The 27,635-nt window shown below is 44.3% G+C and overlaps 1 protein-coding gene across 2 annotated transcripts in view; it reads right to left on the reverse strand.

Annotated features, from left to right (window-relative positions):
• col5a3a (collagen, type V, alpha 3a) overlaps positions 1 to 25,564 on the reverse strand; it is a 52,026-nt gene extending 26,462 nt beyond the window's left edge. The window contains exons 1-19 of one of the 2 annotated variants that reach the window (XM_030408519.1): positions 25,265 to 25,564; positions 14,746 to 14,913; positions 14,148 to 14,361; positions 13,512 to 13,674; positions 8,448 to 8,570; positions 6,569 to 6,979; positions 5,025 to 5,144; positions 4,797 to 4,913; positions 4,635 to 4,688; positions 4,492 to 4,533; positions 4,065 to 4,127; positions 2,378 to 2,452; positions 2,149 to 2,232; positions 1,934 to 1,990; positions 1,559 to 1,612; positions 1,404 to 1,457; positions 1,220 to 1,273; positions 530 to 583; positions 248 to 301 (exon numbers count right to left, since the gene is read on the reverse strand). In XM_030408519.1, coding sequence (XP_030264379.1) covers positions 248 to 301; positions 530 to 583; positions 1,220 to 1,273; positions 1,404 to 1,457; positions 1,559 to 1,612; positions 1,934 to 1,990; positions 2,149 to 2,232; positions 2,378 to 2,452; positions 4,065 to 4,127; positions 4,492 to 4,533; positions 4,635 to 4,688; positions 4,797 to 4,913; positions 5,025 to 5,144; positions 6,569 to 6,979; positions 8,448 to 8,570; positions 13,512 to 13,674; positions 14,148 to 14,361; positions 14,746 to 14,913; positions 25,265 to 25,343 — 2,040 coding nt within the window. In that variant the 5' untranslated portion in view covers positions 25,344 to 25,564. The remainder of the gene's footprint in view (positions 1 to 247; positions 302 to 529; positions 584 to 1,219; positions 1,274 to 1,403; positions 1,458 to 1,558; positions 1,613 to 1,933; positions 1,991 to 2,148; positions 2,233 to 2,377; positions 2,453 to 4,064; positions 4,128 to 4,491; positions 4,534 to 4,634; positions 4,689 to 4,796; positions 4,914 to 5,024; positions 5,145 to 6,568; positions 6,980 to 8,447; positions 8,571 to 13,511; positions 13,675 to 14,147; positions 14,362 to 14,745; positions 14,914 to 25,264) is intronic. The other variant, XM_030408520.1, reaches the window with a different exon arrangement.
• Positions 25,565 to 27,635: the final 2,071 nt, after the last annotated feature.

Raw genomic sequence — 27,635 nt, forward strand, 5'->3', positions numbered from 1 at the left:
TAAACTCAGGCCAGCACAGTGGAATTAATAAATTCAGGAGTTTATTACTTCAATTCAGTGACGCCTGCTTTGATCTGTGGTGCTTTGCCATTAAATGCTTTGCAGAACTGATTCATTGGTCTGGAAAGTTTTCCCTTTATCACCTCGCATGGTGGAGACCTTTTGATAAACAAAGCCCCGCCGCAGGATGTGCTTTTTTTCGGTTGCATGTGAGGTAAGTAAATCTTGCAAAGTACAGTGCACTCACCTTATCTCCTGGCTCTCCGACGGGCCCATAAGGACCTGGTTTTCCTCTGTCCCCCTACAAGATAAAAGCATTAGCCACAAGCCTCAAGATATTTAGGACAGCTCTGTTTACAGCAGAGCAGCAACGAGCAGATGCTTTTTAGCGTTCACTGTCGTCACAAGAATCACAAGAATCGTCATTATCATTTGCAGATAAACATCTGCCACATGACGTGCTGGTGTGTTAGTGTCTGCGCGACTGAATGAATACAGTGACAATGGTAAGTTACCAAGACTAACTCACTCTGTGTCCCTTGTCTCCTGGCAGGCCTGGCAGGCCATCAAAACCCCTGTCACCCTGAAAAGTAATAGAAAAGCAAGTGAATTAAATACTGGAACACGCACACATACGGAAATGTGTAAAAATTAGCTGAATTGTACTGAGAGAGTCTCCCCTGGCAGAGCCTCCCATCTGCTCCGAGTATGTGTTGGGGAGAGGGAGCTTTCAGATTAGCTGTAGGTCTGTTAAAATGCTGCTCTGACTGATAAAGACTCTGCTGTTCTGTCAGAGCCGGCATCAAGGGAGCCTGATTTATTTACTAAGCTCTTCCTGCAGCTGTTAAGTATTGAGTTGCCTCGTTGTCTATACATATAATAAGCTGTGGGCTGCTGGAAACCCAAAGTCTTGCACTCGCGAGGGGAGATTTGTTATTGTGCAAGACCTTGCCGCCTAAACATGGCATTGTTGTGATCATGGAAACAAGAAACTGAATAAATCGGAACTGAGCACCTAACATCAGAAATATGGTTCATCAAACGGAAATGTTGCAGTCACACATCCATTCACACATCTGTTCGCCTCGAAATAGCATCCAAACACGGAGAAAGGACGTAAATACTTTGTTCGAACAGAATATTTGGGCTCTTGCCGCAGCTCACTTTGTTGTGTTTATCCCTGCAGCGGTGCAGTGCAGTTAGATGTCAAAGAGTTTACCTTAGCGCCTGTTTCACCTGGAATCCCACGACCTCCGTCCATTCCTGCGCGCCCCTATGACAAACACAAAGCAGTTGAAATTGTTTTTTCTTTATAGTACATCAGGCACAGTATGCTTTTAAAAAAAAAGATGCGGGTACACAGATTCTCAGTGTGGAGACTTGCAACGCTCAAGATATCTCACCCTCTTTCCAAGCTTTCCATTAATTCCTGCAGGGCCTGGCAACCCATGCGGTCCCTATATGAGAAAAGAAAGAGAGCAAGACAAATAGATAAAGATGTTTAAGTGTGGCAAAAAGAAAGAGCGATATGATTGAAGATAGTATTGTCTGGTCTTACAGTAGGGCCGTTGTCTCCTCTGTTTCCTTTGAGCCCAGTGGGACCTGCAACACCCTGCAAAATAAAAACAAGTATTATTCAAGCATGACATTGTGTGCAGGAGTAGTTCAACTCTTTCCTCAAACTTGGCATCAAACATAAATATAAATGAGCTTAGAACAAATAACCGCACAGATCTGATCATTTCTGCAACCCTGCAGCGATTTCACAATCACAGCAATTTGAACGTACTGATCTTGCATGATGATGAGGTTCGGATGGAAAGGAGAGCGTGAAGCTTGTGCTTGGTCAAATACAATGTGAAGTAAAAGTGAAAGGTTGCAGGAGCCTGTGAGGGATGAGGCAAAAAAGGTCAAGGTCAGAGGAGTGCCTTACCAGTGGGCCTGGTCGCCCTGCAAGACCCAGTGGACCTGGAAGTCCCCTCAGTGACAGCTGGAATAAAAACACAACTGGGTGATTTATCAAAACTGCACAAGGCATTTTTGGACTTTCAATACGCAATGAGTTGGGCTTCAGACAGCATTAAACCTAACAGTCACTGATAACTGATACTTATAATGTGGCACCTTGACGATTTCTGTCAAACGTACCTGGGCCTGCTGCAGGATAGCCTGTGCCTGCGCCTCCTGGGGAGACACCACTGGGCCCTTCTGGGAATCACCTCCATACTGGAACTGGAGACAATGAGAAAGGAGGAATTAGTCCCCACTGCAGGATTCCCCAAATGTAAATGAAGTTCAGTCACACAGCCCCCCCTTGTGGTCATGCCACTACTCCACACTGGGAAAAGGTTTGCTTCAAGTGTCTTTAAGGTCTTACTGGCAGCATCAACAGGGTTCCTGGAGGACCTGGAATCCCATCAACCCCGGCAAGACCCGGACGTCCTGGGGGACCCTGAAGAGAGAGCACGGGGAAAGGGATAAGCATCAGCTCCTGTGTGTATTGTGTTACTGTGTTTGCATGTGTGTAAGAGAGCGAGAGAAGGGGGGGGGAGAGTGAGAGAGAGAGAAGAGAGAGAGAGAGAGAGAGAGAGAGAGAGAGAGAGAGAGAGAAAACAGCCCTGCAATCTAATCACTACAAAAACAACCTTTGCTTTTCCATGGGGCATGTTGCACACACACACACACACACAAACACACACACACACTCTGTTTACACGTTTCAAATATCCATTTTAAGTCTATTAATGTAACATTAAGATATAAGGAATCGGTTCATTAGATTACTAATAGAGTTATCTAATAAGTATTCAAACTGGTCAGAGACTGATGAGATACATTCCTCCACTAGTGATTAAAATACTTTTGATCCAATGTTTTTTTTTATCAATCAATACTTAATGTCAAAGAACTGACTCACTGAGCGAGCAATTTTGAGGAAAAGTGAAGCGGCGGTAGAAGTGTGTTTAATTACCTCTTTGGTGAACATCTTTATTTCCATTTTTAAATATTTAAATAATCATTCTGAATGTGCAGTAAAATGAGTTGTCAAGGTTGGATACGGCAGGCTTATGATTTTTCTACCTGAATTGTTCATCACATAAAGCCTTAAAGACATGAGATAATTCATATGAGCCAATCACTGGTGGACGGGCTAATGTGTGTTAAACAGTCTCATGCAGCAGCTTGAACAAGAAACAAGTTGTTTTTCTTTGTCTTTGACTCCTTCACACGTGATACTGACAGGGGAGAAACCAGACGGCTATTGCTGAGTTTTAATTATACCTGACATCAATATTATAATAATATATTTGACATATAACTGGGGCAAATCACTGGTTACATTTAACCTGCCATTACAATTACACTAGACTGTTAAAACAATCCTGTAAATGAATGTCCATAATCATAGTAAAGACATGATGCAGTACATTGTAACACATGCAGAAGCAGTGCAATAGATTCCAATGATTCAGTTTGTCAGTTTCAGCTTACTATTTGAAAACGAGCAGAATCCTGATGGTGATGCATATTCATGTCTTTTTAATGCCATGGATAAAGAGATTATTTGAAGATATATTGCATTTGTTCATTTTATTGTTGCGTCTCTTCAAATAGAGTACGTGTTTCTGATATGGGCTGAACCTGAAATGTACATATATATTAAAGATGGGTACAATGGCTGAAGGTGATGAGCTCAGTGGGGATCTGAATGCTGATGAGCTGCCATCATTAACAGCTTTGCAAAGCAAAATGATAACAACCATCGACAACTGGGAGATGACAGAGCATCTGTCAGCTTGCGTCTATGTTCAGATGTGTTCCATTGTGATGAATCATGGACAAATACATAACACACACACACACACACACACACACACACACACACACACACACAGGAAAATCAGGTCAAACATGTGTGAGTCAACATCCGTCCCTGAAGTCCACAATGTTTAGTTCGGGGCTGAAGGAGGACATTGTGTTCCCAGTTAAACTCACAGTCTGTCCCACAGGTAAAGGGGTCGAACTAAACAGTGGGTCCAGGTCAGGACCTAAGCCAAACTCACCATTTCACCAGGATCTCCTCTGGGTCCCGGAGGACCTATTGGTCCAGCTGGGCCGGTGAGTCCCTGTGGAGGAAACATCAACAGCACTCAAACAACCATAATGAACGCTCCGATGCTGTGAGAGTGATTGACAACGCTCCCATTTCATTTATCTATGTGCTTTGGAAATGAAATCTTTTCACTTTTGATGTGATGATGTACCTACAGAGGTCACTTCAAAGTGTGATAATAGTTTTGCAGTAAATGTCATGAAACTGTCCTTCACAAAGTGCCAGCTTGCAATGCATCATCGTGCAGGGGGTATTTTGGGGAGGGGAAATCCTGTTTCCTTTTCCGAAAACACCACAGTTACATCCTGATGACTTACATTATGCCACATCCTGTACAACTACAGTTTCCTCTGTTTTCAGAAGGTGAGCAGGCTTACCTCGGGTCCTGGAAGACCTGGGGGTCCATCCACCAAAGTTCCCTAGAAACAAGCACAAATAGAATGTAAATTAGAAGAATATGAGCTACTTTTCTCATAACTAAATCACCAAGGCTATTCTGTGAATGCCTCCAGCAGCTCACCGGTTCAATAATAGCCTGCTCTCCCTTCTGGCCTTTCTCGGCTCTGAGACTAACCTGAGATGGAGGAACAGATGAATAGATGTGGGTTGTTAGAAATCACTTGACACAGTCAATTGAAGACGTGACCACTCATTTGATGTATGAGTTCACGTTGAGATTTACCTCTTTATTCCAAGTCTCTGCTCTTTCCCGCTCGGCAAACTGAAAGCCGTCCTCATATACTTCATACTCCTCGTACTCTGACTCTGTTTCATTCTTGAAATCTTCATATTCGAGAATCTGTTAAGGAATGAAAAGCTCCATTAGTGACAGGCGTGGTGAATACTGAAAGAAGCTCTCAGTGTTTCTGCGCTGAGGTGAAGACATTTCTTGTATTTGCATTTAGCCTACCTCATAGTCAGTAACATTGGGGCCCACTGTTACCGTGGAAACTGAGAGATCATCATAGAGGTCTCCGTAAAGGTCATCTCCATATTCCTCCACCATGGGCTTCGTCACCGGCTTGCCCTCCTGCAGGCCAACACACACTCAAATGAGTCATAGCAAAGATGAACCAGGGGACGCTGAGCACGTCTTATTAGCACCCAGCACATTTTCTAATGTACAACATGAATGTTAGCAAAACGAGTGGATTTTATGGGAAAGTGTTGGTTATCCAGGATACAGGTTGACAGTTGTGCATGTTAATTACAATGCTTGAGTGTAATTAGTTAATGGACTACATCAGATTCATGTGACAGCATGGCAGAGACTGCAACAGCTACAGAAACAGCATGAGCATGAAAAATTAGTTCACTTGGCAAATTAGCAAATGATGACCACGATGGAAACACACAGAAACATCCCTTGTTGCTGTGGGAAACAAAAAACCGACTGGATTTTTTTCTAAAAAAACAAACAAGTAAGATATGCAGTTTGGCTGAACAGTTAAGTCAAAAAAATCTGTGAAATTGCAATACGGTCAAGAGCAATAAATCGCAGGAGCAGCCATGTTTTGATAAAGACACAAGTGTGTCATAACATGCCGTTTAAAAAGAAGCACTGTGGTGCCCCGGCCTATAAATCATATCCTCCAGACATAAGAGAACATGTTTGTTTGATGGAGACCCCAGCAAACATAAAACATCATATCATTAATTTGATATTTTGTTCAGCGGAATAAAAATGCAAAAACTATCATTCTCACGAAATGATGACTCATATTGCAATCACAGTATCGTTCACAGCAGTTTTGTCACGTTATTGGAATTTCTAACATCAGTGCAATATCTTAAAAAATGTTGACGCTCGATGCCATTTTATTTAAAGATAAATATAACAAGGCTTGTGTGATGTTTCTGAGAGGAGAGAGAGCGAAAAAGTGCAGCTGGCGCGAGCGAATCAACTCCGGGAAACTGTTTCAAATATTCAGAAACAGAATATTTATCGATTTTTCTGTTGACAACACTAAATTACACCATAAATAATGTAGGGTTTTTTTTTGGCATATTGTTCAGCCCTAATAAACAGTTGTTATGCCATATTCATATTCAGCACTTGTGGTCTGATTTGAGGGATTTCAACGGTCGGAGCACAACATTCATAAACACATTACTCATTCTCTTGGTTTGTGTACGGATACTTTATGTGCCGTTCATACGATGCTTTTTGGAAATATACTGCATGTTCTTAAAAAAAAAACACATGCCGAAATGCATTTAATGAGAGCAGCAAAAAATTGTAATTTAAGATGTATTCTCCATGTTTTCTGGCAGGGATGTAGAGGAGGAGATGATTAGGATGGTGCTGGTTAGTGGTGGTGGTGGTGGTGGTAAGCAGCTGGAGAGGGAAAAGGTGCTCGTTATTGTTAGGAGGTATTAGGGGGGTGATCAGTTAGAGCTGCAGATAGCAGGTGAGGGTTGGGGTGAAGAGCGTCTACAGGCAAACTTGTCTACCTCCTCAGGAACCTTTGATTCAGGCAATGCACTGGGCATCACAGTGGGGGCCTCAGTTGCCGAGTCAGGTTCATGTGTCGGCATCTCCACGAGTGACTTGCCGGAGATGTCAGTGGGGATGACAGTTTCTAGGGTGTTCTTAATTTCTGGCAACTCTGTCGGCTGAAAGGGTTCCTGGGAGAGATACTCAGGCAGTGTTGTGGACATTCTGAGGAAACCGTCCTCAAGAGCAGCCTCTTCATGTTTTTTCTTTCTGGATCCCTTCTTGCCCTTGCCTTTGCGTTTGCCTTTGCCTTTGCCTTTAGAGCCCTTGTCCCTCTTCTTTTTGCCTTTCCTGTCCTTTTTGGAGTGCTCCTTTGGTTCACCGGGCTGGTCGCTTTGCGCTAAGGCATCAGACGCCAGTGGGGAGTTCTTTTGTGAAAAAGGGAACGTGAGGTGGAGGATGGAGAAAAAACACAAGACTGATGACAGTGAAAATACAACAAGGGAAATAGCCTGCAACAGTAAAGTGATGTGTACAGGTCCTTAAAGGGTCAGTGGATACATACTGTGATTGCCACTGAGCTGGTAAAAGCCTAAAGCAAACATCAAATGAGAAGGGACAAACAAAGGCAGAGCTGCTTCCTCTTTTTCAAAGCACAAGACATATTTGCTTCTGTGGTCAGAGGTCACCGTGTCTGTGATCCTACAGAGGTGCTAATTCTTAGTGTGCTCTGGCAAGTGAGCAAACATGGGCTGTGTCATTCTCCTAAATGATTTCCATTGCATGTCAGGGATACGAATGGGCTCTGCCTGAAAAAGGACGCCAGGAAGGCCCAGTCTGTGAAGGACACCAGACGTGATTTAGATCCACTTGTAAACAGGGTCAGTGTGTGAGGGGAGAATGATGGGAAGTAGGTCAGTGGGGTGACAGATGTGGACATGTTCTGGATTCAGAACTCATCGCTCAGCTGTAGCTCTGTAAGGTCCAGCTGGATCACTATCCAAATGACCTCACACGACCATCAGTGAATCATCTCTGGAGCACTATCAGTGCTCACGTTTGCGTGCAGACTCACTTGAGTGTTTATGCATTCGAGTCTACGCTTGCGGCAAACATAAAAAATAGACACAGAGACAAGACATTTAATTGTTCAGTTGAAACTGTGCATTCCTCGAGGCTCAGCCACACACACTTACATCTTTCTGCCTCCTCTCCTCTGCCTGCCTCGTTCCATCCACATCTCTATATTTTTAACACACTTCCAGAGAAATATACAGTAATTCACATCCATGATTTATTCATGTTTATGCATGCCTTGAGGAGGTGAAAAGCTATCATATCATGTCTGAGTTATCTGCTCCTGGCTCTATGAGTGTGTGTTGATGTGTCTATGTGTGTGTCTTTTGCCAAAGGAACAACTGCCCCTCACAATGCTCCACTGTTGGCGGCGCTTTGAAAGAAGACACTTCTCCTTTGACTGATGGCCTGTTCTGTCTTAATCTCTCAAGTCTCTTCTTGCAAACACTCAGTTCCTTTGCACTACTCAGACCTCTTTTTGGCCGGGTTTTGTTGGCTTATAAATCATAGAGGTCTCGGGGACACATAGGTCTATTGATAACCGGAATTTTCTTCCTTTAACTGGCTGGATGTGAAGCTAGGAGTTCTGCAAGGCCCATCTTAGCAGCCAAAGGGAGCTGATAATTTCTAAGGAAATGTGGAAAACAAAGAGACAATAACTAAGACTGAATGAAAATAGCAAAAATACAAGCTGCGTCTCTGCAGGTGACGGAGGTGACCTAAGGCTACACCTCATCATATCAACTGTTGAGGACCTCTACAAACATTTGCATGGGGTTTTTCCCGTTGGAATTGCTTCCTGTCGGTGGCACTACTGACCTCCTGCAGCCCCAGGGCTTGGCTGTTGTAGGGCAAAGCAGAGTCACAGTCTGGTATGTAGTTTACACAGTAGCTGGCAGCAGCCTGGGGGTCCTCCAGAATCAGTAGTTGCTGAATGTCTCCCTGAAATAAAAACAGATAGCAGACAGAGAGACAGACAGATATCACATTATAAAGTCAGTCATATAGGTTGAGCAAAATCATCTCAGTGGAGCATATATCTATACAGCAGACTGCACCTTTAAAAAATACACCTCGCCACCACAGACACTCTGAGAGCAACACAACTGGCAGAGCTCTCTCGTATAAAGCAATGTTTAATAGAGTGGTATCATCAAACTGTCACTACTGCTACAATTGCTGCTGACTGTCGCTTCCTTGTGTTCCCAGAACTCCAGAAGGGGTCTGATTGTGTACACGAACGGTCAAATAGCTCTCTCCCACCCCGCTGCCAGGACCTTTAACTTCCCATCCTGCCCTGGAGGAAAAGCCAGTGTGTACACACAAACATGCACAGAGACAGCACTGCTGGACCCTGCAGCACACGGCCCAGAGCCGCTGCTGGCTTTAATGGCATTACACTCAACCATCACTCCTGTTCTGATCCGTCAACATTATATCATTACATAATGCTTTACAGTGCTGGAGCTGATTAACTGTCAGCTGATGCAATAACGTGCAAATTGTAAAATACCAAACATGATGGTTTACAGAACAACAATTTTGGCTCAAGGAAATTACAACGTGCGTTTGTCATTTGTAGTTATTTTTTGACATTTCACAAGTTGAATAATGACTGAAATAATAAATCCAAAAGTTTGTACGCAAGTGTATATAATCACGAGCTGCAGTGTGAATTCCTTTTGAGACACGAGTACGAAAGTAATTCAGGATAAATAAAATGCCGGCGGCCCCATCGCACAGTGTTTGACAAGGTTTAGATTACATTAGCGATACGAATCTGTGTAACTGACGGGCCGTTGCAAACATATTGCCTGGTGAAACATTACCCAGGGACAGCCAGGCAGCCATTTGTGATAAATCAAGTCAGATCAACAGCTTGATGTTGTGGTAATTATAGTCCCATTGTAATCTCTTTAATTAGGCTTTAGCGGGCAGAGGTGAAATAAATCAAAACACCACACAACCCACCGTAAGCACGTCTTCTAATACAGCTCACATCATGCCTTATCAGCAATGCATGTCTACGTTAAGTCCCAATCACCACACACAAAAGGAAAGGGAAAAGGAAAAGAATGCTGAAACAGTCATTTATGCTTTAATACACCAAACATGAAAGGAGCTGTTATCCACTTATCCTTTTTTCTTCCTGTTTTGGCCAAAAGCCAGTGTCAAGCAAAGGGAAATTATAGCACTCTAAGGTGAGAGGCAGAGAGAAAGAGTGAGAGAGAAAGGCAACAGGGAGTTAATCCAATCTAATCCAATCTCAATTTGAGATCAAAGGCAACACTTTCAAGGAGAAGTATTCCTGTTTTTCTTCCCTAGCAGGGGCTCTCGCTTCTCGAAAACACACAGCGAGTAAAGTGTTGCCCGAAATCCAGTGCGCTCCGCCATTCTCCATTTAGGACGCGGCGAGGACATCTGAGGAGGACGTGTGAGGACGTGCCGAAAAAGGAAAACACCTCAGCTGAATCCACAAAGTTGTGATGGCTCACTAATATCCCGCCTGAGGTCGCACATGGCTCTGTTGGCAAAGGTTCATTAGTGTTTCAGAGCGTGACCACTTTGCCTGCTATAAGGTGTCTGGTGCCCGCTAGCCAAGAGTCATACTGCTTCACCAAATCACAACTATCTAGACTGTGTCTGGGGTACTGCAGACTTAATTGCACAACCTTAATCAGATAATCTCTAAATAAAAAATAACTTGTGTACTTTTGTGAGTCAGAGCCTCCGCGTGGGTGAAGAAGCAACCGCAAGTTTCCAGCAAACAAGCTCACCGTAATGAAACGGCATTTTTGATGCTCCTCATTTCCTTAAAGTGCAACAGATGCTCACAGCAAAGCGGAAAACATCTGACCACCATCAGACATAAGTCATTCCCAAGGCGAAATATGACTCAGACAGACCATGACCGATTTAATGTTCTTCTGCGATTTGTGTGGTAAATTGATGGGGTTGCTAAGTGTTCCAATAAAGCTGCCCTTTAATGATATGCTTGACAAGTCATGGTTTCAACATGCCTGTTAGTGAGCCAAAAACATTTCTTATGTCCAGAACTAATCGACACAGAAAGGATCTGAATTTCCTAACACATAAACGCTGGGCTGGTCTTATCTTAGCAGTCAGCGTGTTGGAGGCACACAACAGCTGAGGAGGGAGCGCAACCAGACTTGTGGACAGTTTCATGTTTGCTTTAGTCCGAAAGCAAGCAGAGTGTTGAGTCTGAACACCAAACTTCTGTGGCCATTTGTCGAAAATCTGGAAGCAATAGAGACATTAGTGGCTGACCACAGTCCCCATGCTCTCACGCTGAGCTCCCACGCTGGGAGAACTGGGCCGGAACACTGACCTCCACCCCCAGAACCAGGGCCTGGGAACAGAGGCCCAGAGGTCAGCCAGCTTAATCTCTTTTCCCCTGGTACCAGCCTCAGCCGAGGTGTCCGACACCGATGCTTAAATAAGCGCAGCGAGACGTGTGGCTGCGAATAGATACTGTACACGCACACGCTGACAGTCACTTCTTACCATCACGTGTTTCAATACGTTCAGAATTTTTCGGGTGGATTTTTTCCCATGCTCCACAGGAAAAAAACAAGATGTGAAGACTCAGTTCTGGATTAAACCAATTGCAAACATCCTTACACGTGACCACGATGACTGCAAAAAAAGTGCACGAATTGGGCTAAAAGACGGATCTGATCATGAGATAGTCTGAAGTTTATTAGTCATCACCACAAGTACTGTATCGTCATAACTCTCCACACGGGATGTTAATAAGGACATGGGAGTGTTTTTGGAGTCGGGCCAAAGATGAATCGGTCTCCATTGCTTCTGAAAAGGGAAATTTATAGAGCCCACAAGGGGACACATTTCTGAAGTGAAGTGGGATACGAGGTCATTTAAACTCGCATGGCTATCAGCGTCTGAGAGGGGAAGTGTAGGAGGAGAGCAGAGAGTAATGTACAGGATGATGGGAGGGGCAGCTGAGGTTAAGTCAGGGTAAAGTTAATGTGTGGAAGGTAGTTACTGACGACACACGCGAACCCTAAAGGCGGTAGGTGTTGTCAGGACCGAAGACATCTGGTTTTCTCCTGGCGAAAGTGAAGAAGGCAGTGGTCGCTGCCTATTAAGCCAACAGGGAGTGATAACAATCCTCCCTCTGTAAAGTTTAACAGTATGTTCCCTTCTGCAGACTGCGGTATTCTTAGGACACTGAGGGGAAAGGAGGCTGGTCATTTGCTCTAAACTTGACTGTACCTTATATCACTTTCTATCTTTCCTCTTCCTTCTTTGCTATGCTGCTGAGGAGACACAGAGCCGCGGGGACATGGCAGGGTGAAGGGGCCCATGCTGATCTCTGTTTCATGCTGTGGGCCAGAGATTTAGACTGGAGCCTCATTGGGAATGACAATGGAGCAGGGGTTGCATATTGTCATGTGAAGCACAGCGAATGGCTTATGACAATAAAGGTTAATGCAGAGGAAAAGAGGAACTGGAACCACTGGTTTGAATCTTCTCGCTCCTACATTTTTTCCCAGCACAATGATGCACACGTGGACATGCATGTACATTCGAATGCTCGGATCATTTGTCCTATTTTTCACTGTCGTGGCTTTATCTGTGTCTCCTGCTACTTGGTGAATTTCAAAAAACAAGAAGAGGAGAAGAAGAGGATGAGTCCTAACAATCAGAAGACGTGACCAAGCCACACACACACTCATGAGTCAATCCTGTTTCCTAATGTGCCTATGCACAGCTGGCCACATCAACACGTCTACAGCCGACGCATCTATACTGAGTAATCCAAAAAGCCAAGAGAAAGTGTCATTTCTTGGCTTTGCAATGGAAATGATGAAGCAGGGCATGTCTGAACAGCACACCTCCTCCCCACTCTCTCCCAAACACCTTTCCTCCTCTGCACTGCTTTGTTCCTGCAGCACGTGATTGACAGCAGACCTCTGTCACCCCCGTAGCCTCTGGAACTGTGTTTTTACGTTTAACTCTTTTCATAACTAGCTTTCAAAGTAGGGGGGATTCCAAAATATAATTCACATTCCGCTTATCCCACCATTTCGCTGACACGCCTATTGTACCACGCTCTATATATCATGCAATATTGTGTATATGCTGATTCATCAAAATGTGTCAGACACTTAGAAAACGTATTAAAGTTCAATCCTCCTCAAAATGAAAAATATGGATTTTTTCCTCTTACCCGCAGTGCTATTATCCATCTAGATTGTTTAAGCGTGAGTTGCCGAGTTTTAAAGATATTAAGATGCACACTACAGTTCAGGAGAAGGCCACCTTGCTGTTGAGTTTTTCAAATGCATTATTTTGTCGCTTTGACATCTAGTTCAAACATATTCGAGAGATGGCGGGCGTCTCCAGAACTTGGCAACTCACACCAAGAACAATCTTGATTGATATGTATCACACTAGGTGAGAGGGAAAATATCAAAATCCTCACTCCACCCAACGGACTACAAAAATGTGTGAGTGGGAAAAAGAGGCTGACAAATAAACCAAGAAAGAAAAAAAAAGTCCTACAAATGAAAACAAGGTCATCAGGGTGTTCTCCCACAGCGCCGTGTCAGATGATTTATTTCACAGGCACATTACCCAAGCAGAGCGGTCTCCAGTGGTTTCACCTACAAATCTAATAACGCAAAGTTCACATGAAGCCGACTCTCATTTACCTCCTTTTGCTATCTCAATTTCACAAAAAGGCCACAGTGCAATATGCGCTGAAATGTGTTATTCTTCTTGGCAACTTCGCAAACACACCTGTTGAAACTTCAGCTGCATTCAGTGTGTGCGTGCATGTGAGAGAGTGTGCTACCAAACCAAAACAAGCGATCAGATGCCTTCACGATGTCCTACCTCGAACACGTCTTCGTCGAGCAGCCTTGTCCCAAACACAGTGACACCATCTGTGCTGACGACGGCGTTGTCCCCTCGCAGCAGATCCAGGGTCTCTACCTTCTGACAGTCCAGGTAGAGGGTCACAGACTTGTCCTGAACACTGTAGGCTATCCTGTGCCATCTGCAAGAAGAAAAGGGAGGGTGAGAATTGACGGTTAAGCCTTGGGGGGGAGGTACTGTTTAAAATTTAGTGGTGGAGGTGTTTTGTGTCTGAAGATAAGCCTGTCGCTCAGCTGAATCGGTGATGCAAGGAGCTGTTTCACACTTCTTTCAAGTCAAGCAAAACACGAGTGCCTCTGAGCCTGCGACTGTGAAGGTTTGATTTCCTTAACTCCTTTGATCGAGTCAAATCACTGCCGCAAGCTCTCCACAAGCATCTTATTCCCTTTAGGGTCACTCAAGGTCAAGAGCAGGGACTGAATATGAAGCAAACTGCATAAATGTGATGCCCGCCTCGGATTTTTAAGGCTTGTTAAAGGTAAATTACACAGCGATGGTGAATCTGATCTACTGAGCAAGCACAACCGATACGGGGGGAGGTACTTCATTAAAATCTGCTCTAACGAAGGACCTAAAGCCGCTGGAACGACGTACTTTCCGTCAGCCATGTTGATCTTCTTGAAGGTGGGGTACATTTCCGGTGTGGGCTGCCCATTCTGGTCCTCATACAGGAAGACAGGCGAGCGACCCACTTCCAGTCCCAGCTGCTGCACCCCCTGATCGTCGTACACTGACAGCAGGAAGAACTGGGAGCCCTTTTTCGCTCGTACGGTAGTCATCACAGAGAAATTCTTGGGAAATTTGGAATCTGGAAGGAGGAGAGGAGGGGAGAGGAGAGGAGAGGAGAGGAGAGGAGAGGTGGGGAGAGGAGAGGAGAGGATTGGTGCTCTTAAGTCATACAAGACAGCACACAGCAGGGAACAGATATTTTTATCATGCAGCCACCCCCTGCTGCTACAGAGACCTGAGTAAAGATAATAATGATGAAAAATATTGCCCATGAAAGCAATGAACACCCATGAGGAGGAGAAAGGGGAGTTCAAAGTCAAACTTCCCAGGGTTTTGCACAGAGAAGAATCCCTCACAGAAGTGACATATTTGAGTGCTTTTTGCCATTTTTGGAAAGCCTCAAGTTGGTACATGGGACTCGAGGCTATGCTCTACGTGGTCTCATAGGAATAAATTTCACTACCAGGGAAGAGCTGCTTGGTGGGAGCACTCAGCTGGATCTTTTTTTCTATCTTGTAGGCCAGATCCGTCTCCTCCACGCCCCTCCTGCTGGTGCAGAGACCGGCCTCCAAGGACACCCCCTCCATGCTCTCCGACAGCTCCAGAACTCGTAGAACATCGATGGGATTAGCTGGAATTGGGAAGAAAAAAAAAACAGCCCATATGCACATAGTTATTCAGCAGATTGAAGAAACGTGGTGTTTTCTTTTCATTTCGTGCTCACTGACTGTCGCTAATTCTTTCTCTTTAAACAACATACTGTTTACATGCTTTTAAATAAGCCGACGTCCTGCTCCTGCAAGCCTTCAGTCCGCTAGCTTCTGGTGTAAAAGCTACTCGTGATAGGTCGGAGCTTGTGGCAGATGGCATGCTTTTAGTCACATCAATCTAACACTTCAACTCTGCCAGTGTGACAGCACTTTGTTGTCTGGCTCATTTAAGTGCCGGTTGTTACCGAGCCGAAGAGCAGGGTTTAGTGCGGCTGGAAGCTGGTCTTAAACTGTGGAGGCTTCCTGCTTCCTCGGAGTCGGAAGAGACGAGCTCCTCTGAGATGTGGCGGCAGGTGGCCAGGCTTCTGTGGGTGTTATTATAGGATAGGGGTGGTACACAGCCTAACCCGTAATCCTGCTGCAGCACACCTGACAGCTGACACCTGCACACCACTCAGCCAGCACCAGAGATATGAACAATACGTCTGCTTCACATTTATCACAATTTGAACACTTCACTTGCGTAAATGGCGTCAAATTCGGTGTCTACCAAGATAGAGTTGAGAGTGTGAAGCAGGAAACAGGACAGCTGATCTCATCAATTGATAAGATGGTGATTTGTATGTTGTACAAATATACACAGTTTCAATTTAATGCAAATTTGCAATGAGCACAGCAACTGTTGCCCCTGCAGATACAAGACGTCCCACAGTGCGGGCGCTCTCTCTCATAACAACGTGCCTGTGCTTTATTTGCAGTCTGCTGGTCATGTTATTGGATGTTCTGTTGATAAAGCGCTGCCGTGAGCATTAGCCAGGATCAGAGTTTTGTGCGCAGCAAGTCTCCCACCAGCTGCTAGAGAGAGCCTGTTTGGAGCAACTCAGCACTTAGCATTCCAGGCATCTGAAATGAGGATCCTAAACCCAAATTGCCTCCTGCAGCACTTGCCGCTCATACAGAGCTCGCCTTTTATTCTCCTTGTTAATTAAACATGTGGAGAGAGTTTACCGTTGCCCAGACATTGCTCGCAGAAAAAACACTGCGTTGCGTTTTATGGCATTATTTATTTGCAAAGCAGAGGCCGTTTATTCCAAGCAGCTTTGAGAGCTCACACTCTCAGTCCCCTAGCATGGCAACGGGGCTGTAAATAGGTTAAGCTGTGAATTACAGCTGGGCTCCAACAATGGGAAACATTAGGGTACAGATCTAAACGTATTTAAGACCTCGGGGCTTTCTGAATTCTGAATTTGTACAGTCATAAACGAGCTGTGTGAATGAAATAATTACAGAAGCTGATGGACTCCAACAAAAGAATCCTCAGGCTGTAATATGTACGAGTGGTACCAATAAATGTTCACCCACACACAGTCATTTAGGATCATTTTCAGATCTGCTCTTGCCATCATGACAAGAACGGAAACTAAATGTCAAGGAATAAGGTATCTATTGACTTTAAAAGGTCAGAGCCCAGTCAGCCTCACTTAGATCAACAAAAGGACACTGACACTGTTTTCAATTATCTCTTTCTGTACGTGCAAGACGGTCATGTTTGTCATGTTATTCAAGAAAGATTTATTTTTCAAGTCTATTTAGTTGCCTGGTAAAATCAAATAAATTGACAACTCTGGTTAAATTGGCCGGGAAACTGAATGTGTTGCTACAAACTCACCCTCATGATATTCACCTTTAAAAAGTCATCAAAAAGGCGTGTTGCATTTGCAAAATACCTAATCATGTCGCCACTTCAGAAGCAAAAAAAACAAACAAAGATGAGACAAGAGTATCTCTAATTCTTGTGGCTCAGAGCTCAATCTATTTCTGTCAGAGCACTTAATCCTTACTTTGCAATTTACATCATGTCTGGGTCTTAATCTTTAATGTCTGTATTTAATTGCATCGGCGGGAGTGTCTCTGCTTTTGTCTGATCCCAAGTGAGCTCTTTGTAGTTCTGTCGGGTCCCTCTTTAATATCAATTTCCTTTAGGATAGCAAAGTTGAAAGTTTGTGTTTTAGTCAAAGGTTGAATCAAGTAAACTCTGCCTCTATCAGTCTCTGTCTATCTATCTGCTTCTTTCACACACACTCGCGCTGGGAGGAAGAGAGGTCATAAGGCAGTGATGTTTGGAACAGTCTGGATAATGTTCTAAATTAAAGCAGCATGGGTCTAGTTATACAGGATTCTTGGGTTTCTGTCAACCCATCCGGAACAGCACCTGACAGAATGGCCTCAAAACAAACTAACACAATTAACTTTTAAGAAGAAGTTCTTTATTTCAAGCAATCCAAAGATAAAATGTTAGTGCGCCACACGAAAACTGCATCCGTCTCAGTCGTGATGAGTTTTAAAGATAGCTGTTGCCCATTTCCAAACATGTTCCAGCTACGTGTTGACAGGGGGGGCTGATGACCCCTGAAACTCTCGAGACAACGGAGAACGGTCGAAAAGTGCAACAATGCCAAAGGGAGAAATATGAGACAAGCCGCAGAGATTCCTCAGAGAAAGGGACTGCATTCACGGCGGTCTGTCGGTTTAACGTGCAGGAAATAATCGGCATCCCACACCCAAGTGTGCAAAATAAACTGCTGAGGTTTGGCAAGCTGGTTTGTAGGACATGGGAAAAACCTGCGTCGGCCAGGAGGATGCAATCCTGATCAAAAGCTTGATGAATACAACAATGACCCACATAAAATACAAACAAGTTTCTGTAGAGTTTCCACTGCTTTAATATTTCAACACCGCCGCCCCTGACTCTGGTGCTTCAGGCCAGTGGCGGGCGGCCAAATGAAGTCTGAATCCAACAATCAATAAAAGAAAGTTATCTATCCCCTGCTTTGGATCCATTAATGTCACATAAACTGTGCCAATTTTTGCAGCCTTTATCGCCTATCCTGCAGCACTGACTGTCTGTGCAGGCTCTGCTTGCATCTCATTAGGCTTTGTGATGATCGTGTCCTTATCTCACCTGTCAGAATGCGTTTCCTCAGGAGAAAGTTAGGAATGGTGGGAGAACAGAAAGGTGATCAACACATTCAGAGAACCCTGCTGTAGGGTTGGATACTGAACTTTATATTACTGTGTGTTGATTTGCGTTGAATAAATCAGCGCCAGAGAGAGAGAGAGAGAGCGTGTTTTTTTATAAGCGTTGGCTAAAAATCAGCCGCTGACTACATCTGAAAAGTGTGGGCTTTTTTTTCTAAGTAGGAAAAAAAATTCAAGGTACCAGTAACGGTTAAACATTAACAGTGTCCACCCTGCTCTCTGATGTGAACTTGCTGCCTGTGCAGCACCACTTAAAGATATGGCTCAAACCTCTTTTAAAAAGCGTTCTTAAATCCCTCAGGACTGATGACTCACTGGAGCTCTCAAATCACACCAAAAGGTCAAAGTACATGAGAAGGAGCTGAAACTTCCAGCAATTTAACATATGCCTGGCAACTTTGGGGAAACTGTAATAGCAATAATAACTGTGTAATTACTGCGCAGGTACATAATAATGCATATAAAAACATACGGGATGTTTGTTTTCCCTCTTTCTGTTCCTTTGCTTTTTTCTCTGAGACGACCATGACTGCCCGGCAACAGTGCCGTCCCTGACGGAACGAGCCGAGTTTCTCTATCCCCCAAAAATGTCACCAAACAGACAACATCTGTGCGTCTTCTCCGTCTGTGGGACACATGACACAGTCTCTCCATGCCCTGCAGTCAGCGCAGCTCAGCGCCACTTCAGTCATACATGGATATAAAGTGTTCTCGGTGCTTCTAAAGCCAATTGTCTCTGAAGACATTCTTTATGACTCACACCACCTACACTCCCCTCTCAGCCCGAAAATACCACTCGCGCACACACACACAATACTGCTCTGTCAGAATCTATTGCGCCTGGGAACTGGGGAATTTTAACAAGAAATAAAGCCAGAATGAATCTGGGCAATGAGTATTTTCCATGTCTCGGTCCACACCCTCAGATGAGTGGAGCAAAAGCACTGACATCTGAACTTTAAATTACTGTTTGGAGGTTATAATAGACAGATGACAGCACATGATTCCGTGCTGAAATCTGAAATGTGTTGAATGGATCCACAGTGTTGAGAGAGCATTCCTTCAGGCAACATTCTAAATGTGACAAATTGCAAAACATATAGTGAGTTAAGTATGAAAAACTGTTGGCAGATTCAGTGGAAACGGTCGAATTAATCCAGAAACAGTTTCTCCTCGACTCCATGAAGAACAGCCTTAATCTAATTAGCAGTGGGTGTGACCTTCTGTCTGGGTCACTGCTGTTTGTGGTCGAGGACACTATGAGGCGAGGAGAGCTTATGCACGGTCTGAACAGATGAAAATTTGAACCCACGAAGAGCCGAACAAGATCGATACACTGACTGCACACACAGCCACACTAGTACGACCAAACAACGTGTCACTTTATTAGTTTATGTGTAAAATATTTTGTTCTTTTACACGTTAACAGATGTTATCAAAACAGGGACAAGTGAGCACGAAATATCCCATTCAAGTTACATGTGCTGTAACAAGGAGGCCGAGGCATTTTCTCAGGAAGTATGTAAACTGAGAGCGGAGATGTTTATCGCCCTGAATGTGCTTTGTGGTTTGGTCTGCTTTCAGTTATCACAGTTAGGAGCAAGTCAAGTCAGCGGTTGTGTAGGCGACTGCTGGGAACGGTTTCTAACATATTCTAAGGGGTTACGGGTTGTGAATATCATTAAGAGACAATGGAAGTGATGATGAAAGCGACCCAAAATTAAGTCTTTGATCCATTTGAAGCATGTGGCCTTTAATGCTGAAACATTTCCAATGCCACATTATTAATATTTATATGATGATACTCTCCAGCCTGCCCAGACATGAGGAGATATAAAACAATCACGGAAAGTGATGTAAGTTTTTTGTCTTTCCTTTTTTTCATGCAGAACTGCACAAACACTGAAAAAGAATTAGTGCGAGGGAGGACTAGACCTGACTTGTGCAGCAACATGAAATGTTCTGCATCTACTGCATCTACTCATAAGACGGCTGTTTACAAGGGCATTAACCTGTACTTACAGCTCTGACAGTGCCTTCTACATCAGTGAAACATGGTCAGATTACAGGACTAACGCACAGGATTAGCAATTCTACGCGCAATTTGTCCCTTTTTCCAAAAAAGTTCAATGTGTAATATGAACTCTTTTTTTTTTTATTGCGCTTGTGAATTCTCATAATATATAAAGTACATATAACCCTAACCCTACAATGATAAACTGGACACAAATATCAATGTCTGTACATAACGTGCCTCTGTATACGATGTATAACATATGATGCATCATATCAAAAATGCCTGTCAATTGTACAAACGCACATACTGTATTTTTCCTACCTAGCCTTACAACAGGGCGGAGCAATGGCCTTAAATACATGGCCAATACATCACAATATTTTGATGTTATATTGCGTTGCTTGCTACGTATTCATGTTTAGAACATCATTAATGCTGGCACAGGGCAACGAAATCAAATATCATGATGTTTTTGACCAAACATCATATTACTGATATTGATAATGCAACAATAGATGCTAGTACAGAATGTTATCAGCAGTTATGTGGGTAAAGTAAGTATTAAAACAAGTAGAGCCCAGTGACTTCGTAAAATAACCTCACTTAATGCAGCCTTGAAAACTAGGAAAGGCAAAACTGATGCCATTTCATGATATAAGATATCCAAAATCTAAGATGATATAGAGTCTCAAGTCAAGAGAATGTTATAATATTGATATGATACCCAGCCCTGCCTTAAAACCCTCGCACATCTTCCTTTATAATTAGTTGGATTACAAAGCTCCAGTTTTTGCCTCCGGAGAAATCTTCTCTCAATCATTTGAGTGACGTGCAGAATGTAGGCCATTTCTTTTTCTTTGCTCATTTTGTGCTGCATGAAGAATAATCATTGTTCAGATATTTAAAAAAAAAAAAACATTCAATTTAAGATCAAACTTGATTATCCAAAAGTCTTAAATGTGAAAACAAATCCTAAAACACTGTCGCTTGCTCGGGGTGCCCTGCTGAATATGGGTCAGCGTCTGTGTCCTGTTGTTAAGGTACATGCTCACTGTGAGTCATGCTTCTGTTGTTGTAGCTGCTGAATTCAGATGGAATCTGGTTACACATTTCCTCCCGATTCACATTCTTCACCATCACATTCTTCAGTCTCCACAGTTTGTTCTGCTCGTGTTTATTCACAGTGTGACGGGTCCACGGGCCAAAAAGCTGCTCGGCCCATAGAGAAAACACCTGCCCTGCGAGGCCCGGGACTGGGCAGGCGACCCACACTAACACAAACGGAAACACACATTTGTACGGCTACACTTGTGAGAACATTCACTGACTACAGCAAATCCATTCCATAACTGTAATCGCTGCATGGCTAATGCCGACCCTTAACCTCGCCTGACCTATTTTCTAATCTCAGAACTCCCTTTAAGAGCTCTGAGGAGAGTTAAACATGTCCTGATGTTAAGGGATCTCTCCTCGTCTCTTTACTTCGGAGGTCTTCATAAATATGTAACACCACACGCCACCACAAGTTCACACACACAATCTCGATTGCACTGTGCAACTGCAGAATCCTAACCTCGGGCACGGAGGATTACCTCGATACAAACATGCAGGCGCACACATGACCAAGCCCATCTAAGTTACAACCCCAGGCCGTCATTTTGTCTCTCAGACATCACAACACTGAGGCAGCGATTATGGATTTTTACAGTGCGTCCCATACCGTTGGCACTAGATGGCACTAGCTGGGTTTTTCAGTTGAGTGAGAATTCTGAATTGGCTGCGGAGCCCCTTGGTGAGGGAGATCACACTGATAGGTTGCTCGGCTAAGCAACTCCACCAACAATCCACTGTACACGTAGACGAATACAGTCTACTGCCACCTGCTGGTATGGAGGGTCATTTCATCCTCAATTTAGCGATTTATTAACTAGTTGTTAACTATCAAATGAATCGCTAACTAATTATAATAATCAATTGATTGGTTTGGGTGCTTTCCGATGAAAAAAAATTAACCCTTTACCCCTTTAATGACAGTGAGCAGAATATCTTTGGCTTGTGGACATAAAAAGACATTTGAGGATGTCATCTTGGGCTTTGGGAAAACACCCTTTTTACAGACTTTTTTTTTTTTTTTACATTTTTAGACAAAGTTACTGTTTGATGAATAGAGAAAATAATCATCTGACATCAATTCACAGTCAAAATAATAATTAGTGGCAGCTTTTTGGCGCTGACACAGGCACCGTGAGGCAACACAACAGTGGCTCTTCGTCACCGCTTGTTCTTTGATGTCGGTTTGGCATGTCTGCATTTTTACACTGCACACCACACACACATGCACACAGCACGTGTAATACAAGTACATAGGCCTATACATGCTCATGCTTCTTTGTGCTTATGAGGGGCAGGAATTCCCAACAAGTTGTGAGCCTCAGTGGAACTCTGAGACCCAGATCATTCCCCTCTACGTTAGCAGATTAGTGTCCAGCTGAAGGACGCTTGGCAGATCAGAGGGGCTGAAATATGAGCCAGGTCACAGTGTCACTGAGAGTAGCATATTGTTTCATGAGTCTATGATGGCTTTGGTGCGAAAGGTTCCTCCTGCGACCTCTCTGCTGAAAATGTGCGTGTGACGGCTCTGATCAAACTTTTCCGAGGCTCATAAACTGAGACGGAGAGGCGTGTGACGCGTAAAGGGACGCTGCAAGGAGTGGGCTCCTCTGATGTCTGCTCATTGCGAATTCTGCAGAGGACGCATCTCCAACTAGTCCCACAGAAAGCTCTTTGAATCATCCATTGATCAGAAACACAGAGCCAAAGAAGCCTGAGGGGAAGGGAGTCACCGAGTCTCTGGAAGCCAGATGTGTGTTGAATACTATAGATTGGCGTCCGGGGCCATGAAGTGTTTAAGCTGCATTTTTACATATTAAAGACTTGGGGGGGGGGGGGGGGGGGGGGGGATTCCAATACAGTTTGCCTCATCAAACAGTCTGGGAAGCGGTTTGATATGACACTTGCAGCATCAGCAGCTGGGGACAGACATCAGCATCTCCGACACCTCTGATGTTTAATGTTTCTATTAGAGAAACAAAAACCCACATAACAGAGGAGAACACTGGCGCTGTAGCAGGGCGTAACATTCCTCTTTTCCTATTCTCCATCCTGCTAAATTCAGCTGCCTCTTTCATTTGTTTTCATTTGCCCCTAATTTGTTGCTAGATCAAAGGCGAACAAGGCTCGCCGTCCTCCTCTGGGGAGTCTGGTGCAGGATTGGCAAAGGAGGCTGGATCAAACGGGAGGCAGTGAGGGGGCTGCACGCACGATTTCCCCTCTGTCATAGAACCAGTCATGGATGAGGCAGGGCATGAGCAAGGGGAGAGGGATGATGTAAATGAAGAGATAAGGCGTACAAAAAAATCAAAACAAACAATCCCGATTCCCCGACTTTGAACGGAGCAGAAGAAGAGAAAAGAAAACCGAGCAAAAATGTGCGGAGGCAAAAGAACAGAGGATTCTGACTGAAACTAACTGTGGACGTGTGCAAGAATGTCTCACTTCCTGTCAGCAAACATGACTACAAAGTGCTCTCTCATCTCTGTCGAACACACACAGAAAGCATATGGGAAAACATTCCAGCAGACTTGTACTGTAACACACACACACACACACACACTCAAGGACACAAACACATTATCAACCACATGCACAATCTAAGACTTCCGTATCAGCACCACCATATGTCCCACGCACTTTTAAGTCATCTCTGCCTCTCACTTCACAGGCCCTCATTAGAAAGCAGTGGACACCACCGTGTGTGTGGGCGTGTGTGTGTGTGTGTGTGTGTCCGCTGGCCCACTTCCTCCTGCCATCGCTTTATTTCAGCCACGGAATTTCAACAAATCCTGCCAGCCGTTAAGTGGGTGCATGGAAATATGACATCTTTAAGCACTTCTGGCGACCACAGGGTTAACTCCCGCTGCTGAGGCTCCGTCGCTCCATCGGGGGGAGTCTCTAAACCGTAGCACCTGCGAGGAAATGGTCTGCTGCCAGTTGCAGATAGTCGGGACATGGCCGCGGGGGCATGGAGGCCTGTGTGGGTGACAGATAGCGGTGGGGCCAAATGACACACACTATGTATGCACTAGCTGGATGTCACAGGCTCTCTTGGGAACGTGGAAGGTCCTGAGGTGGCTGAACGGGCTTGATGTGCAGCACGCGGGGACAGGCGGAGGGACCCAGCTGTCTGACACACACCAGGGCCCTCTTCTCTTCCTGCAGGTGCATAATTGAAAAATGAGCCCCGTCACCGCTCTCCAACAATGGAGTGTTGCTGGTTCGCTTACAACTGGCGGAGAATGCAAATTCGTGCCAGCAGCCTGCGACAAAAGCATGCAAAACATAGATGTGCGCCAGAATAACCATAAACTGAGGCAGTAAGAGTGTTAGTGCTAAGCGCCTTCACTTAAGACCTATGTGAGCAGAGGGCACATTAAACAGATCCATGACAGGAATTTTAATCTACTCAGTTCGCCCGGTGTTCAGCCATTCAACCTCTTTCTCAAGCCAACGTTAAACCTTTTCACAGCAAACCGACGCTGGTCACAAGCACACTCGAACATGACATCATGCATCTCCCAAAGGGTCGCCGCGAGTCCTCCAAGCAGCACCTGACGCAGGGAGGACACGTTCAGATTCAGACCCTGGAAATATGTGCACTTGAAATGCAAGCTGGTGCAGGCGAGGCTGAACACAGCGACGCGTGCTGCTTGTGCAACGGCAAGGATGATTAATATGTATGCAAACACATAAAAAAAGAAAAAAAAAAACCTGGCTCATAAATAATTGCAAATCCTCTGCACGGCTCTGAAACATTCCGACAACTCCTAAAAGTCATTTGAGCCAGCTCACAGTTTTAATCCCAGCCTCGGGCGACTCAGTGGGCCGAGGGGCAGCATCAGCAGCACAGTCACACAGATTCAAAGACATCAGGCTCTCACACCACGATCCGAAGAGGAACCCTTCATGTACAGATTATGATTCTGCTCTAATGACTCTGTGCTGGCTGGGGGTCAAGTGATGAATGAAGCTGCCTGGTAAAAAAAAAAAATTTTTTTTTTAAAAGTCCTGAAACTAAGATCAACTTAGATGTTCTGTCGACAGTTTTCACTTGTTCTGGCAACTACAGCACTTAATATCTGACTACACAGATACTTTACCAGCTTGCGTCGTCGTCGTCACGTGAAGCAGTATAAAAAGAAACAGCGGCGTTCTCCTGGTCCTTATTAAATGCTCCATCTTTCCAGCGGGGACCCCCCTTCTGCCTCCCGACACCACAACTTTACACTGCACGAGTTAAACTTGGAGGAACTCAGCAGCCATGCGGGGAGAGAAGGGGAGAAGCCAGCCTGTAGTTCCACTTGCTTGTTAGTTGGAGAAGTTTTGTTGTGGTGGCTCGTCTCAGTTTCGCCTCTGTCCCCTCTCATTCAATTTCTCCCTCTCACCCGCACTCCCTCCCTCTGTTCTCCACCTCCTCCGCCTCCTCCCTCCCACAGGACGGTGTCCTGCAGGAGCGGTGCGCCGCTCGCTGCGTCATAAATCACGTTTATGACTCGCGATAATTTGTTACATTTCTCGGAGGTGCTCATTAGCCACATCAGTCATGTCAAGCACGACGCCCTTACCTGCTTACCTGTCAGCTTCAGGTCTTTAGTGAGGTTTTTTTTTTTTTTTTTTTTTGCAGATACTATATCATCCTCCACTGATGTAATGTAACTAAGTAAAATTACTCAAGTATGTGTACTTTATTTGAGTTCTTTCACATTCTCCTCCTTTATTCCTCCACTCCACTCTGTTTTGGAGGCAAATATTGTTACTTTTACTCCACTTCAACTACTTTAAAACTTTAGTCGCAAGTTACTTTAAAAAAGATAAATGAAGAAGCTGGACAAATGTGAGTGAAAGTCTGAACTATTATTAAGGTTGACTTTTACCAGAGTAATATTTTAAAATGATATCTTGTGACGCTACTTTTACATTGTATCAATATGGGGTACTTTTTATAACACTTTGATTCACAGACTTCAACAAAAGGCACCGTGCCTCACTGTTGGATAAAGGATTCAATAGAGAATGAGGTGGAAAAAAAAATCAGATTTCTCAGTATTTAATTCTTGTTTTGCCTGCACAAATTCCCACCTTTAACCTGGCAGTGAAGTGCAGAGGTCTGACTAAATAATTTGAAGCTTGAGGGTGAATCCGAGCTTTGAACTTACACACATCGGCGGGTAACACCTGAACATTACAACAGCTCTGGACAGTTCAAGGAGTGCGGCTTTTGCAGAGCCTGACAGGTTATCTCCGCCATCAGTCTAATCTCAGCTCTGCGTTGCAGCAGCAGTTATGTCTTGCTTGTTCAGGCTGGAGCTTGACCAACGGGGGGCTGGAGGCTGAATCGCCTCAGATTAGAGGACGTGTTTGACTGCTAATTTAGGGGAAAACACTTCTGAACTGAAACCATGATTTAAAACAGAAATATGTATTGTTGCACAGCCCCTCACTTTAAGTTGAGTGGTCATCCCGCCTCCTCTAATGTAGACGAGACCCACAATAACGTTCCTGATTCCAGCAACGGAAACATTCTCATTCATCACCCCCATTTTTCGTCAAACATGTCTTTACAGGTATAATATATGAAAGGAGTTTGCACGGAGCAAAATTAAATTCATCTTTAAGGGATACTGTTGACAGGAGGGAGCAGAAATAATTGGTTGTGACAAGTCACCACCTCTTAATACTGGCGGGGACGTGGATCTGTCCCATCATCTGCCAAAACTTTAGCTTCTACAGTGTCGATTACCTGTTGGAAGCTGAATATAACCCCGCCTGAAGCCTAATTAATTCTATGAAGACTGTGGAATTCGGTTGAGACATGCTCTGAGATAAGACTTGTGAAGACCTTGTCTAATTGGAAAATTACCAAAGATAACGTTTCTAGAGTCCCAGCTACAACAGGCCTATGTAAAGTAATAGGGAGCTGAAATCCCTGAGAGCGTTCAGAGAAAATGAACCAAACCAGAGTCTCTCAGTGAAGAACAGTCTCAAACCACAGAAAGATGGAGAAACACGCCCATTCAAAAGTCACAAGTCTCTCTTTTATTCGAAGATGCTGTTCCATATTAGTTCAAGCCAAATCCAACTGTGAGCCACAAATTATTAGACACTCAACATCACTGAGCCACATAGTTATGATGTGACTACAAAAGTGTTTCCTCATGGCAAATAATAATTAACCCAAGTGATAATCGTCCCTCTGATTTCTTTAGATGAGGAATATGGGAGACAAATGGTACGTTTCCTGAGCCTCTGAGACTGGACGCTGTGGGAGCACACATGGGATTAAAAAGAACATAGAAAGCCACATGAGTCAGAGATAGAAGGTGGTTCAGCAGAAACACCCAGATAAATGGACAGATTGAAGTCGATCCGGTCGGTAAACAACGGACGCCCTGACCTCCCACCGTCTCGCTTCTCAGTACCAGCTTAGCCAGCCTGAGTCAGGGCCACATTCCTGGCAGCTTTTAGCAGATA

Source organism: Sparus aurata, chromosome 23 (assembly GCF_900880675.1).
Source record: "Sparus aurata chromosome 23, fSpaAur1.1, whole genome shotgun sequence".
Classification (NCBI taxonomy): domain Eukaryota; kingdom Metazoa; phylum Chordata; class Actinopteri; order Spariformes; family Sparidae; genus Sparus; species Sparus aurata.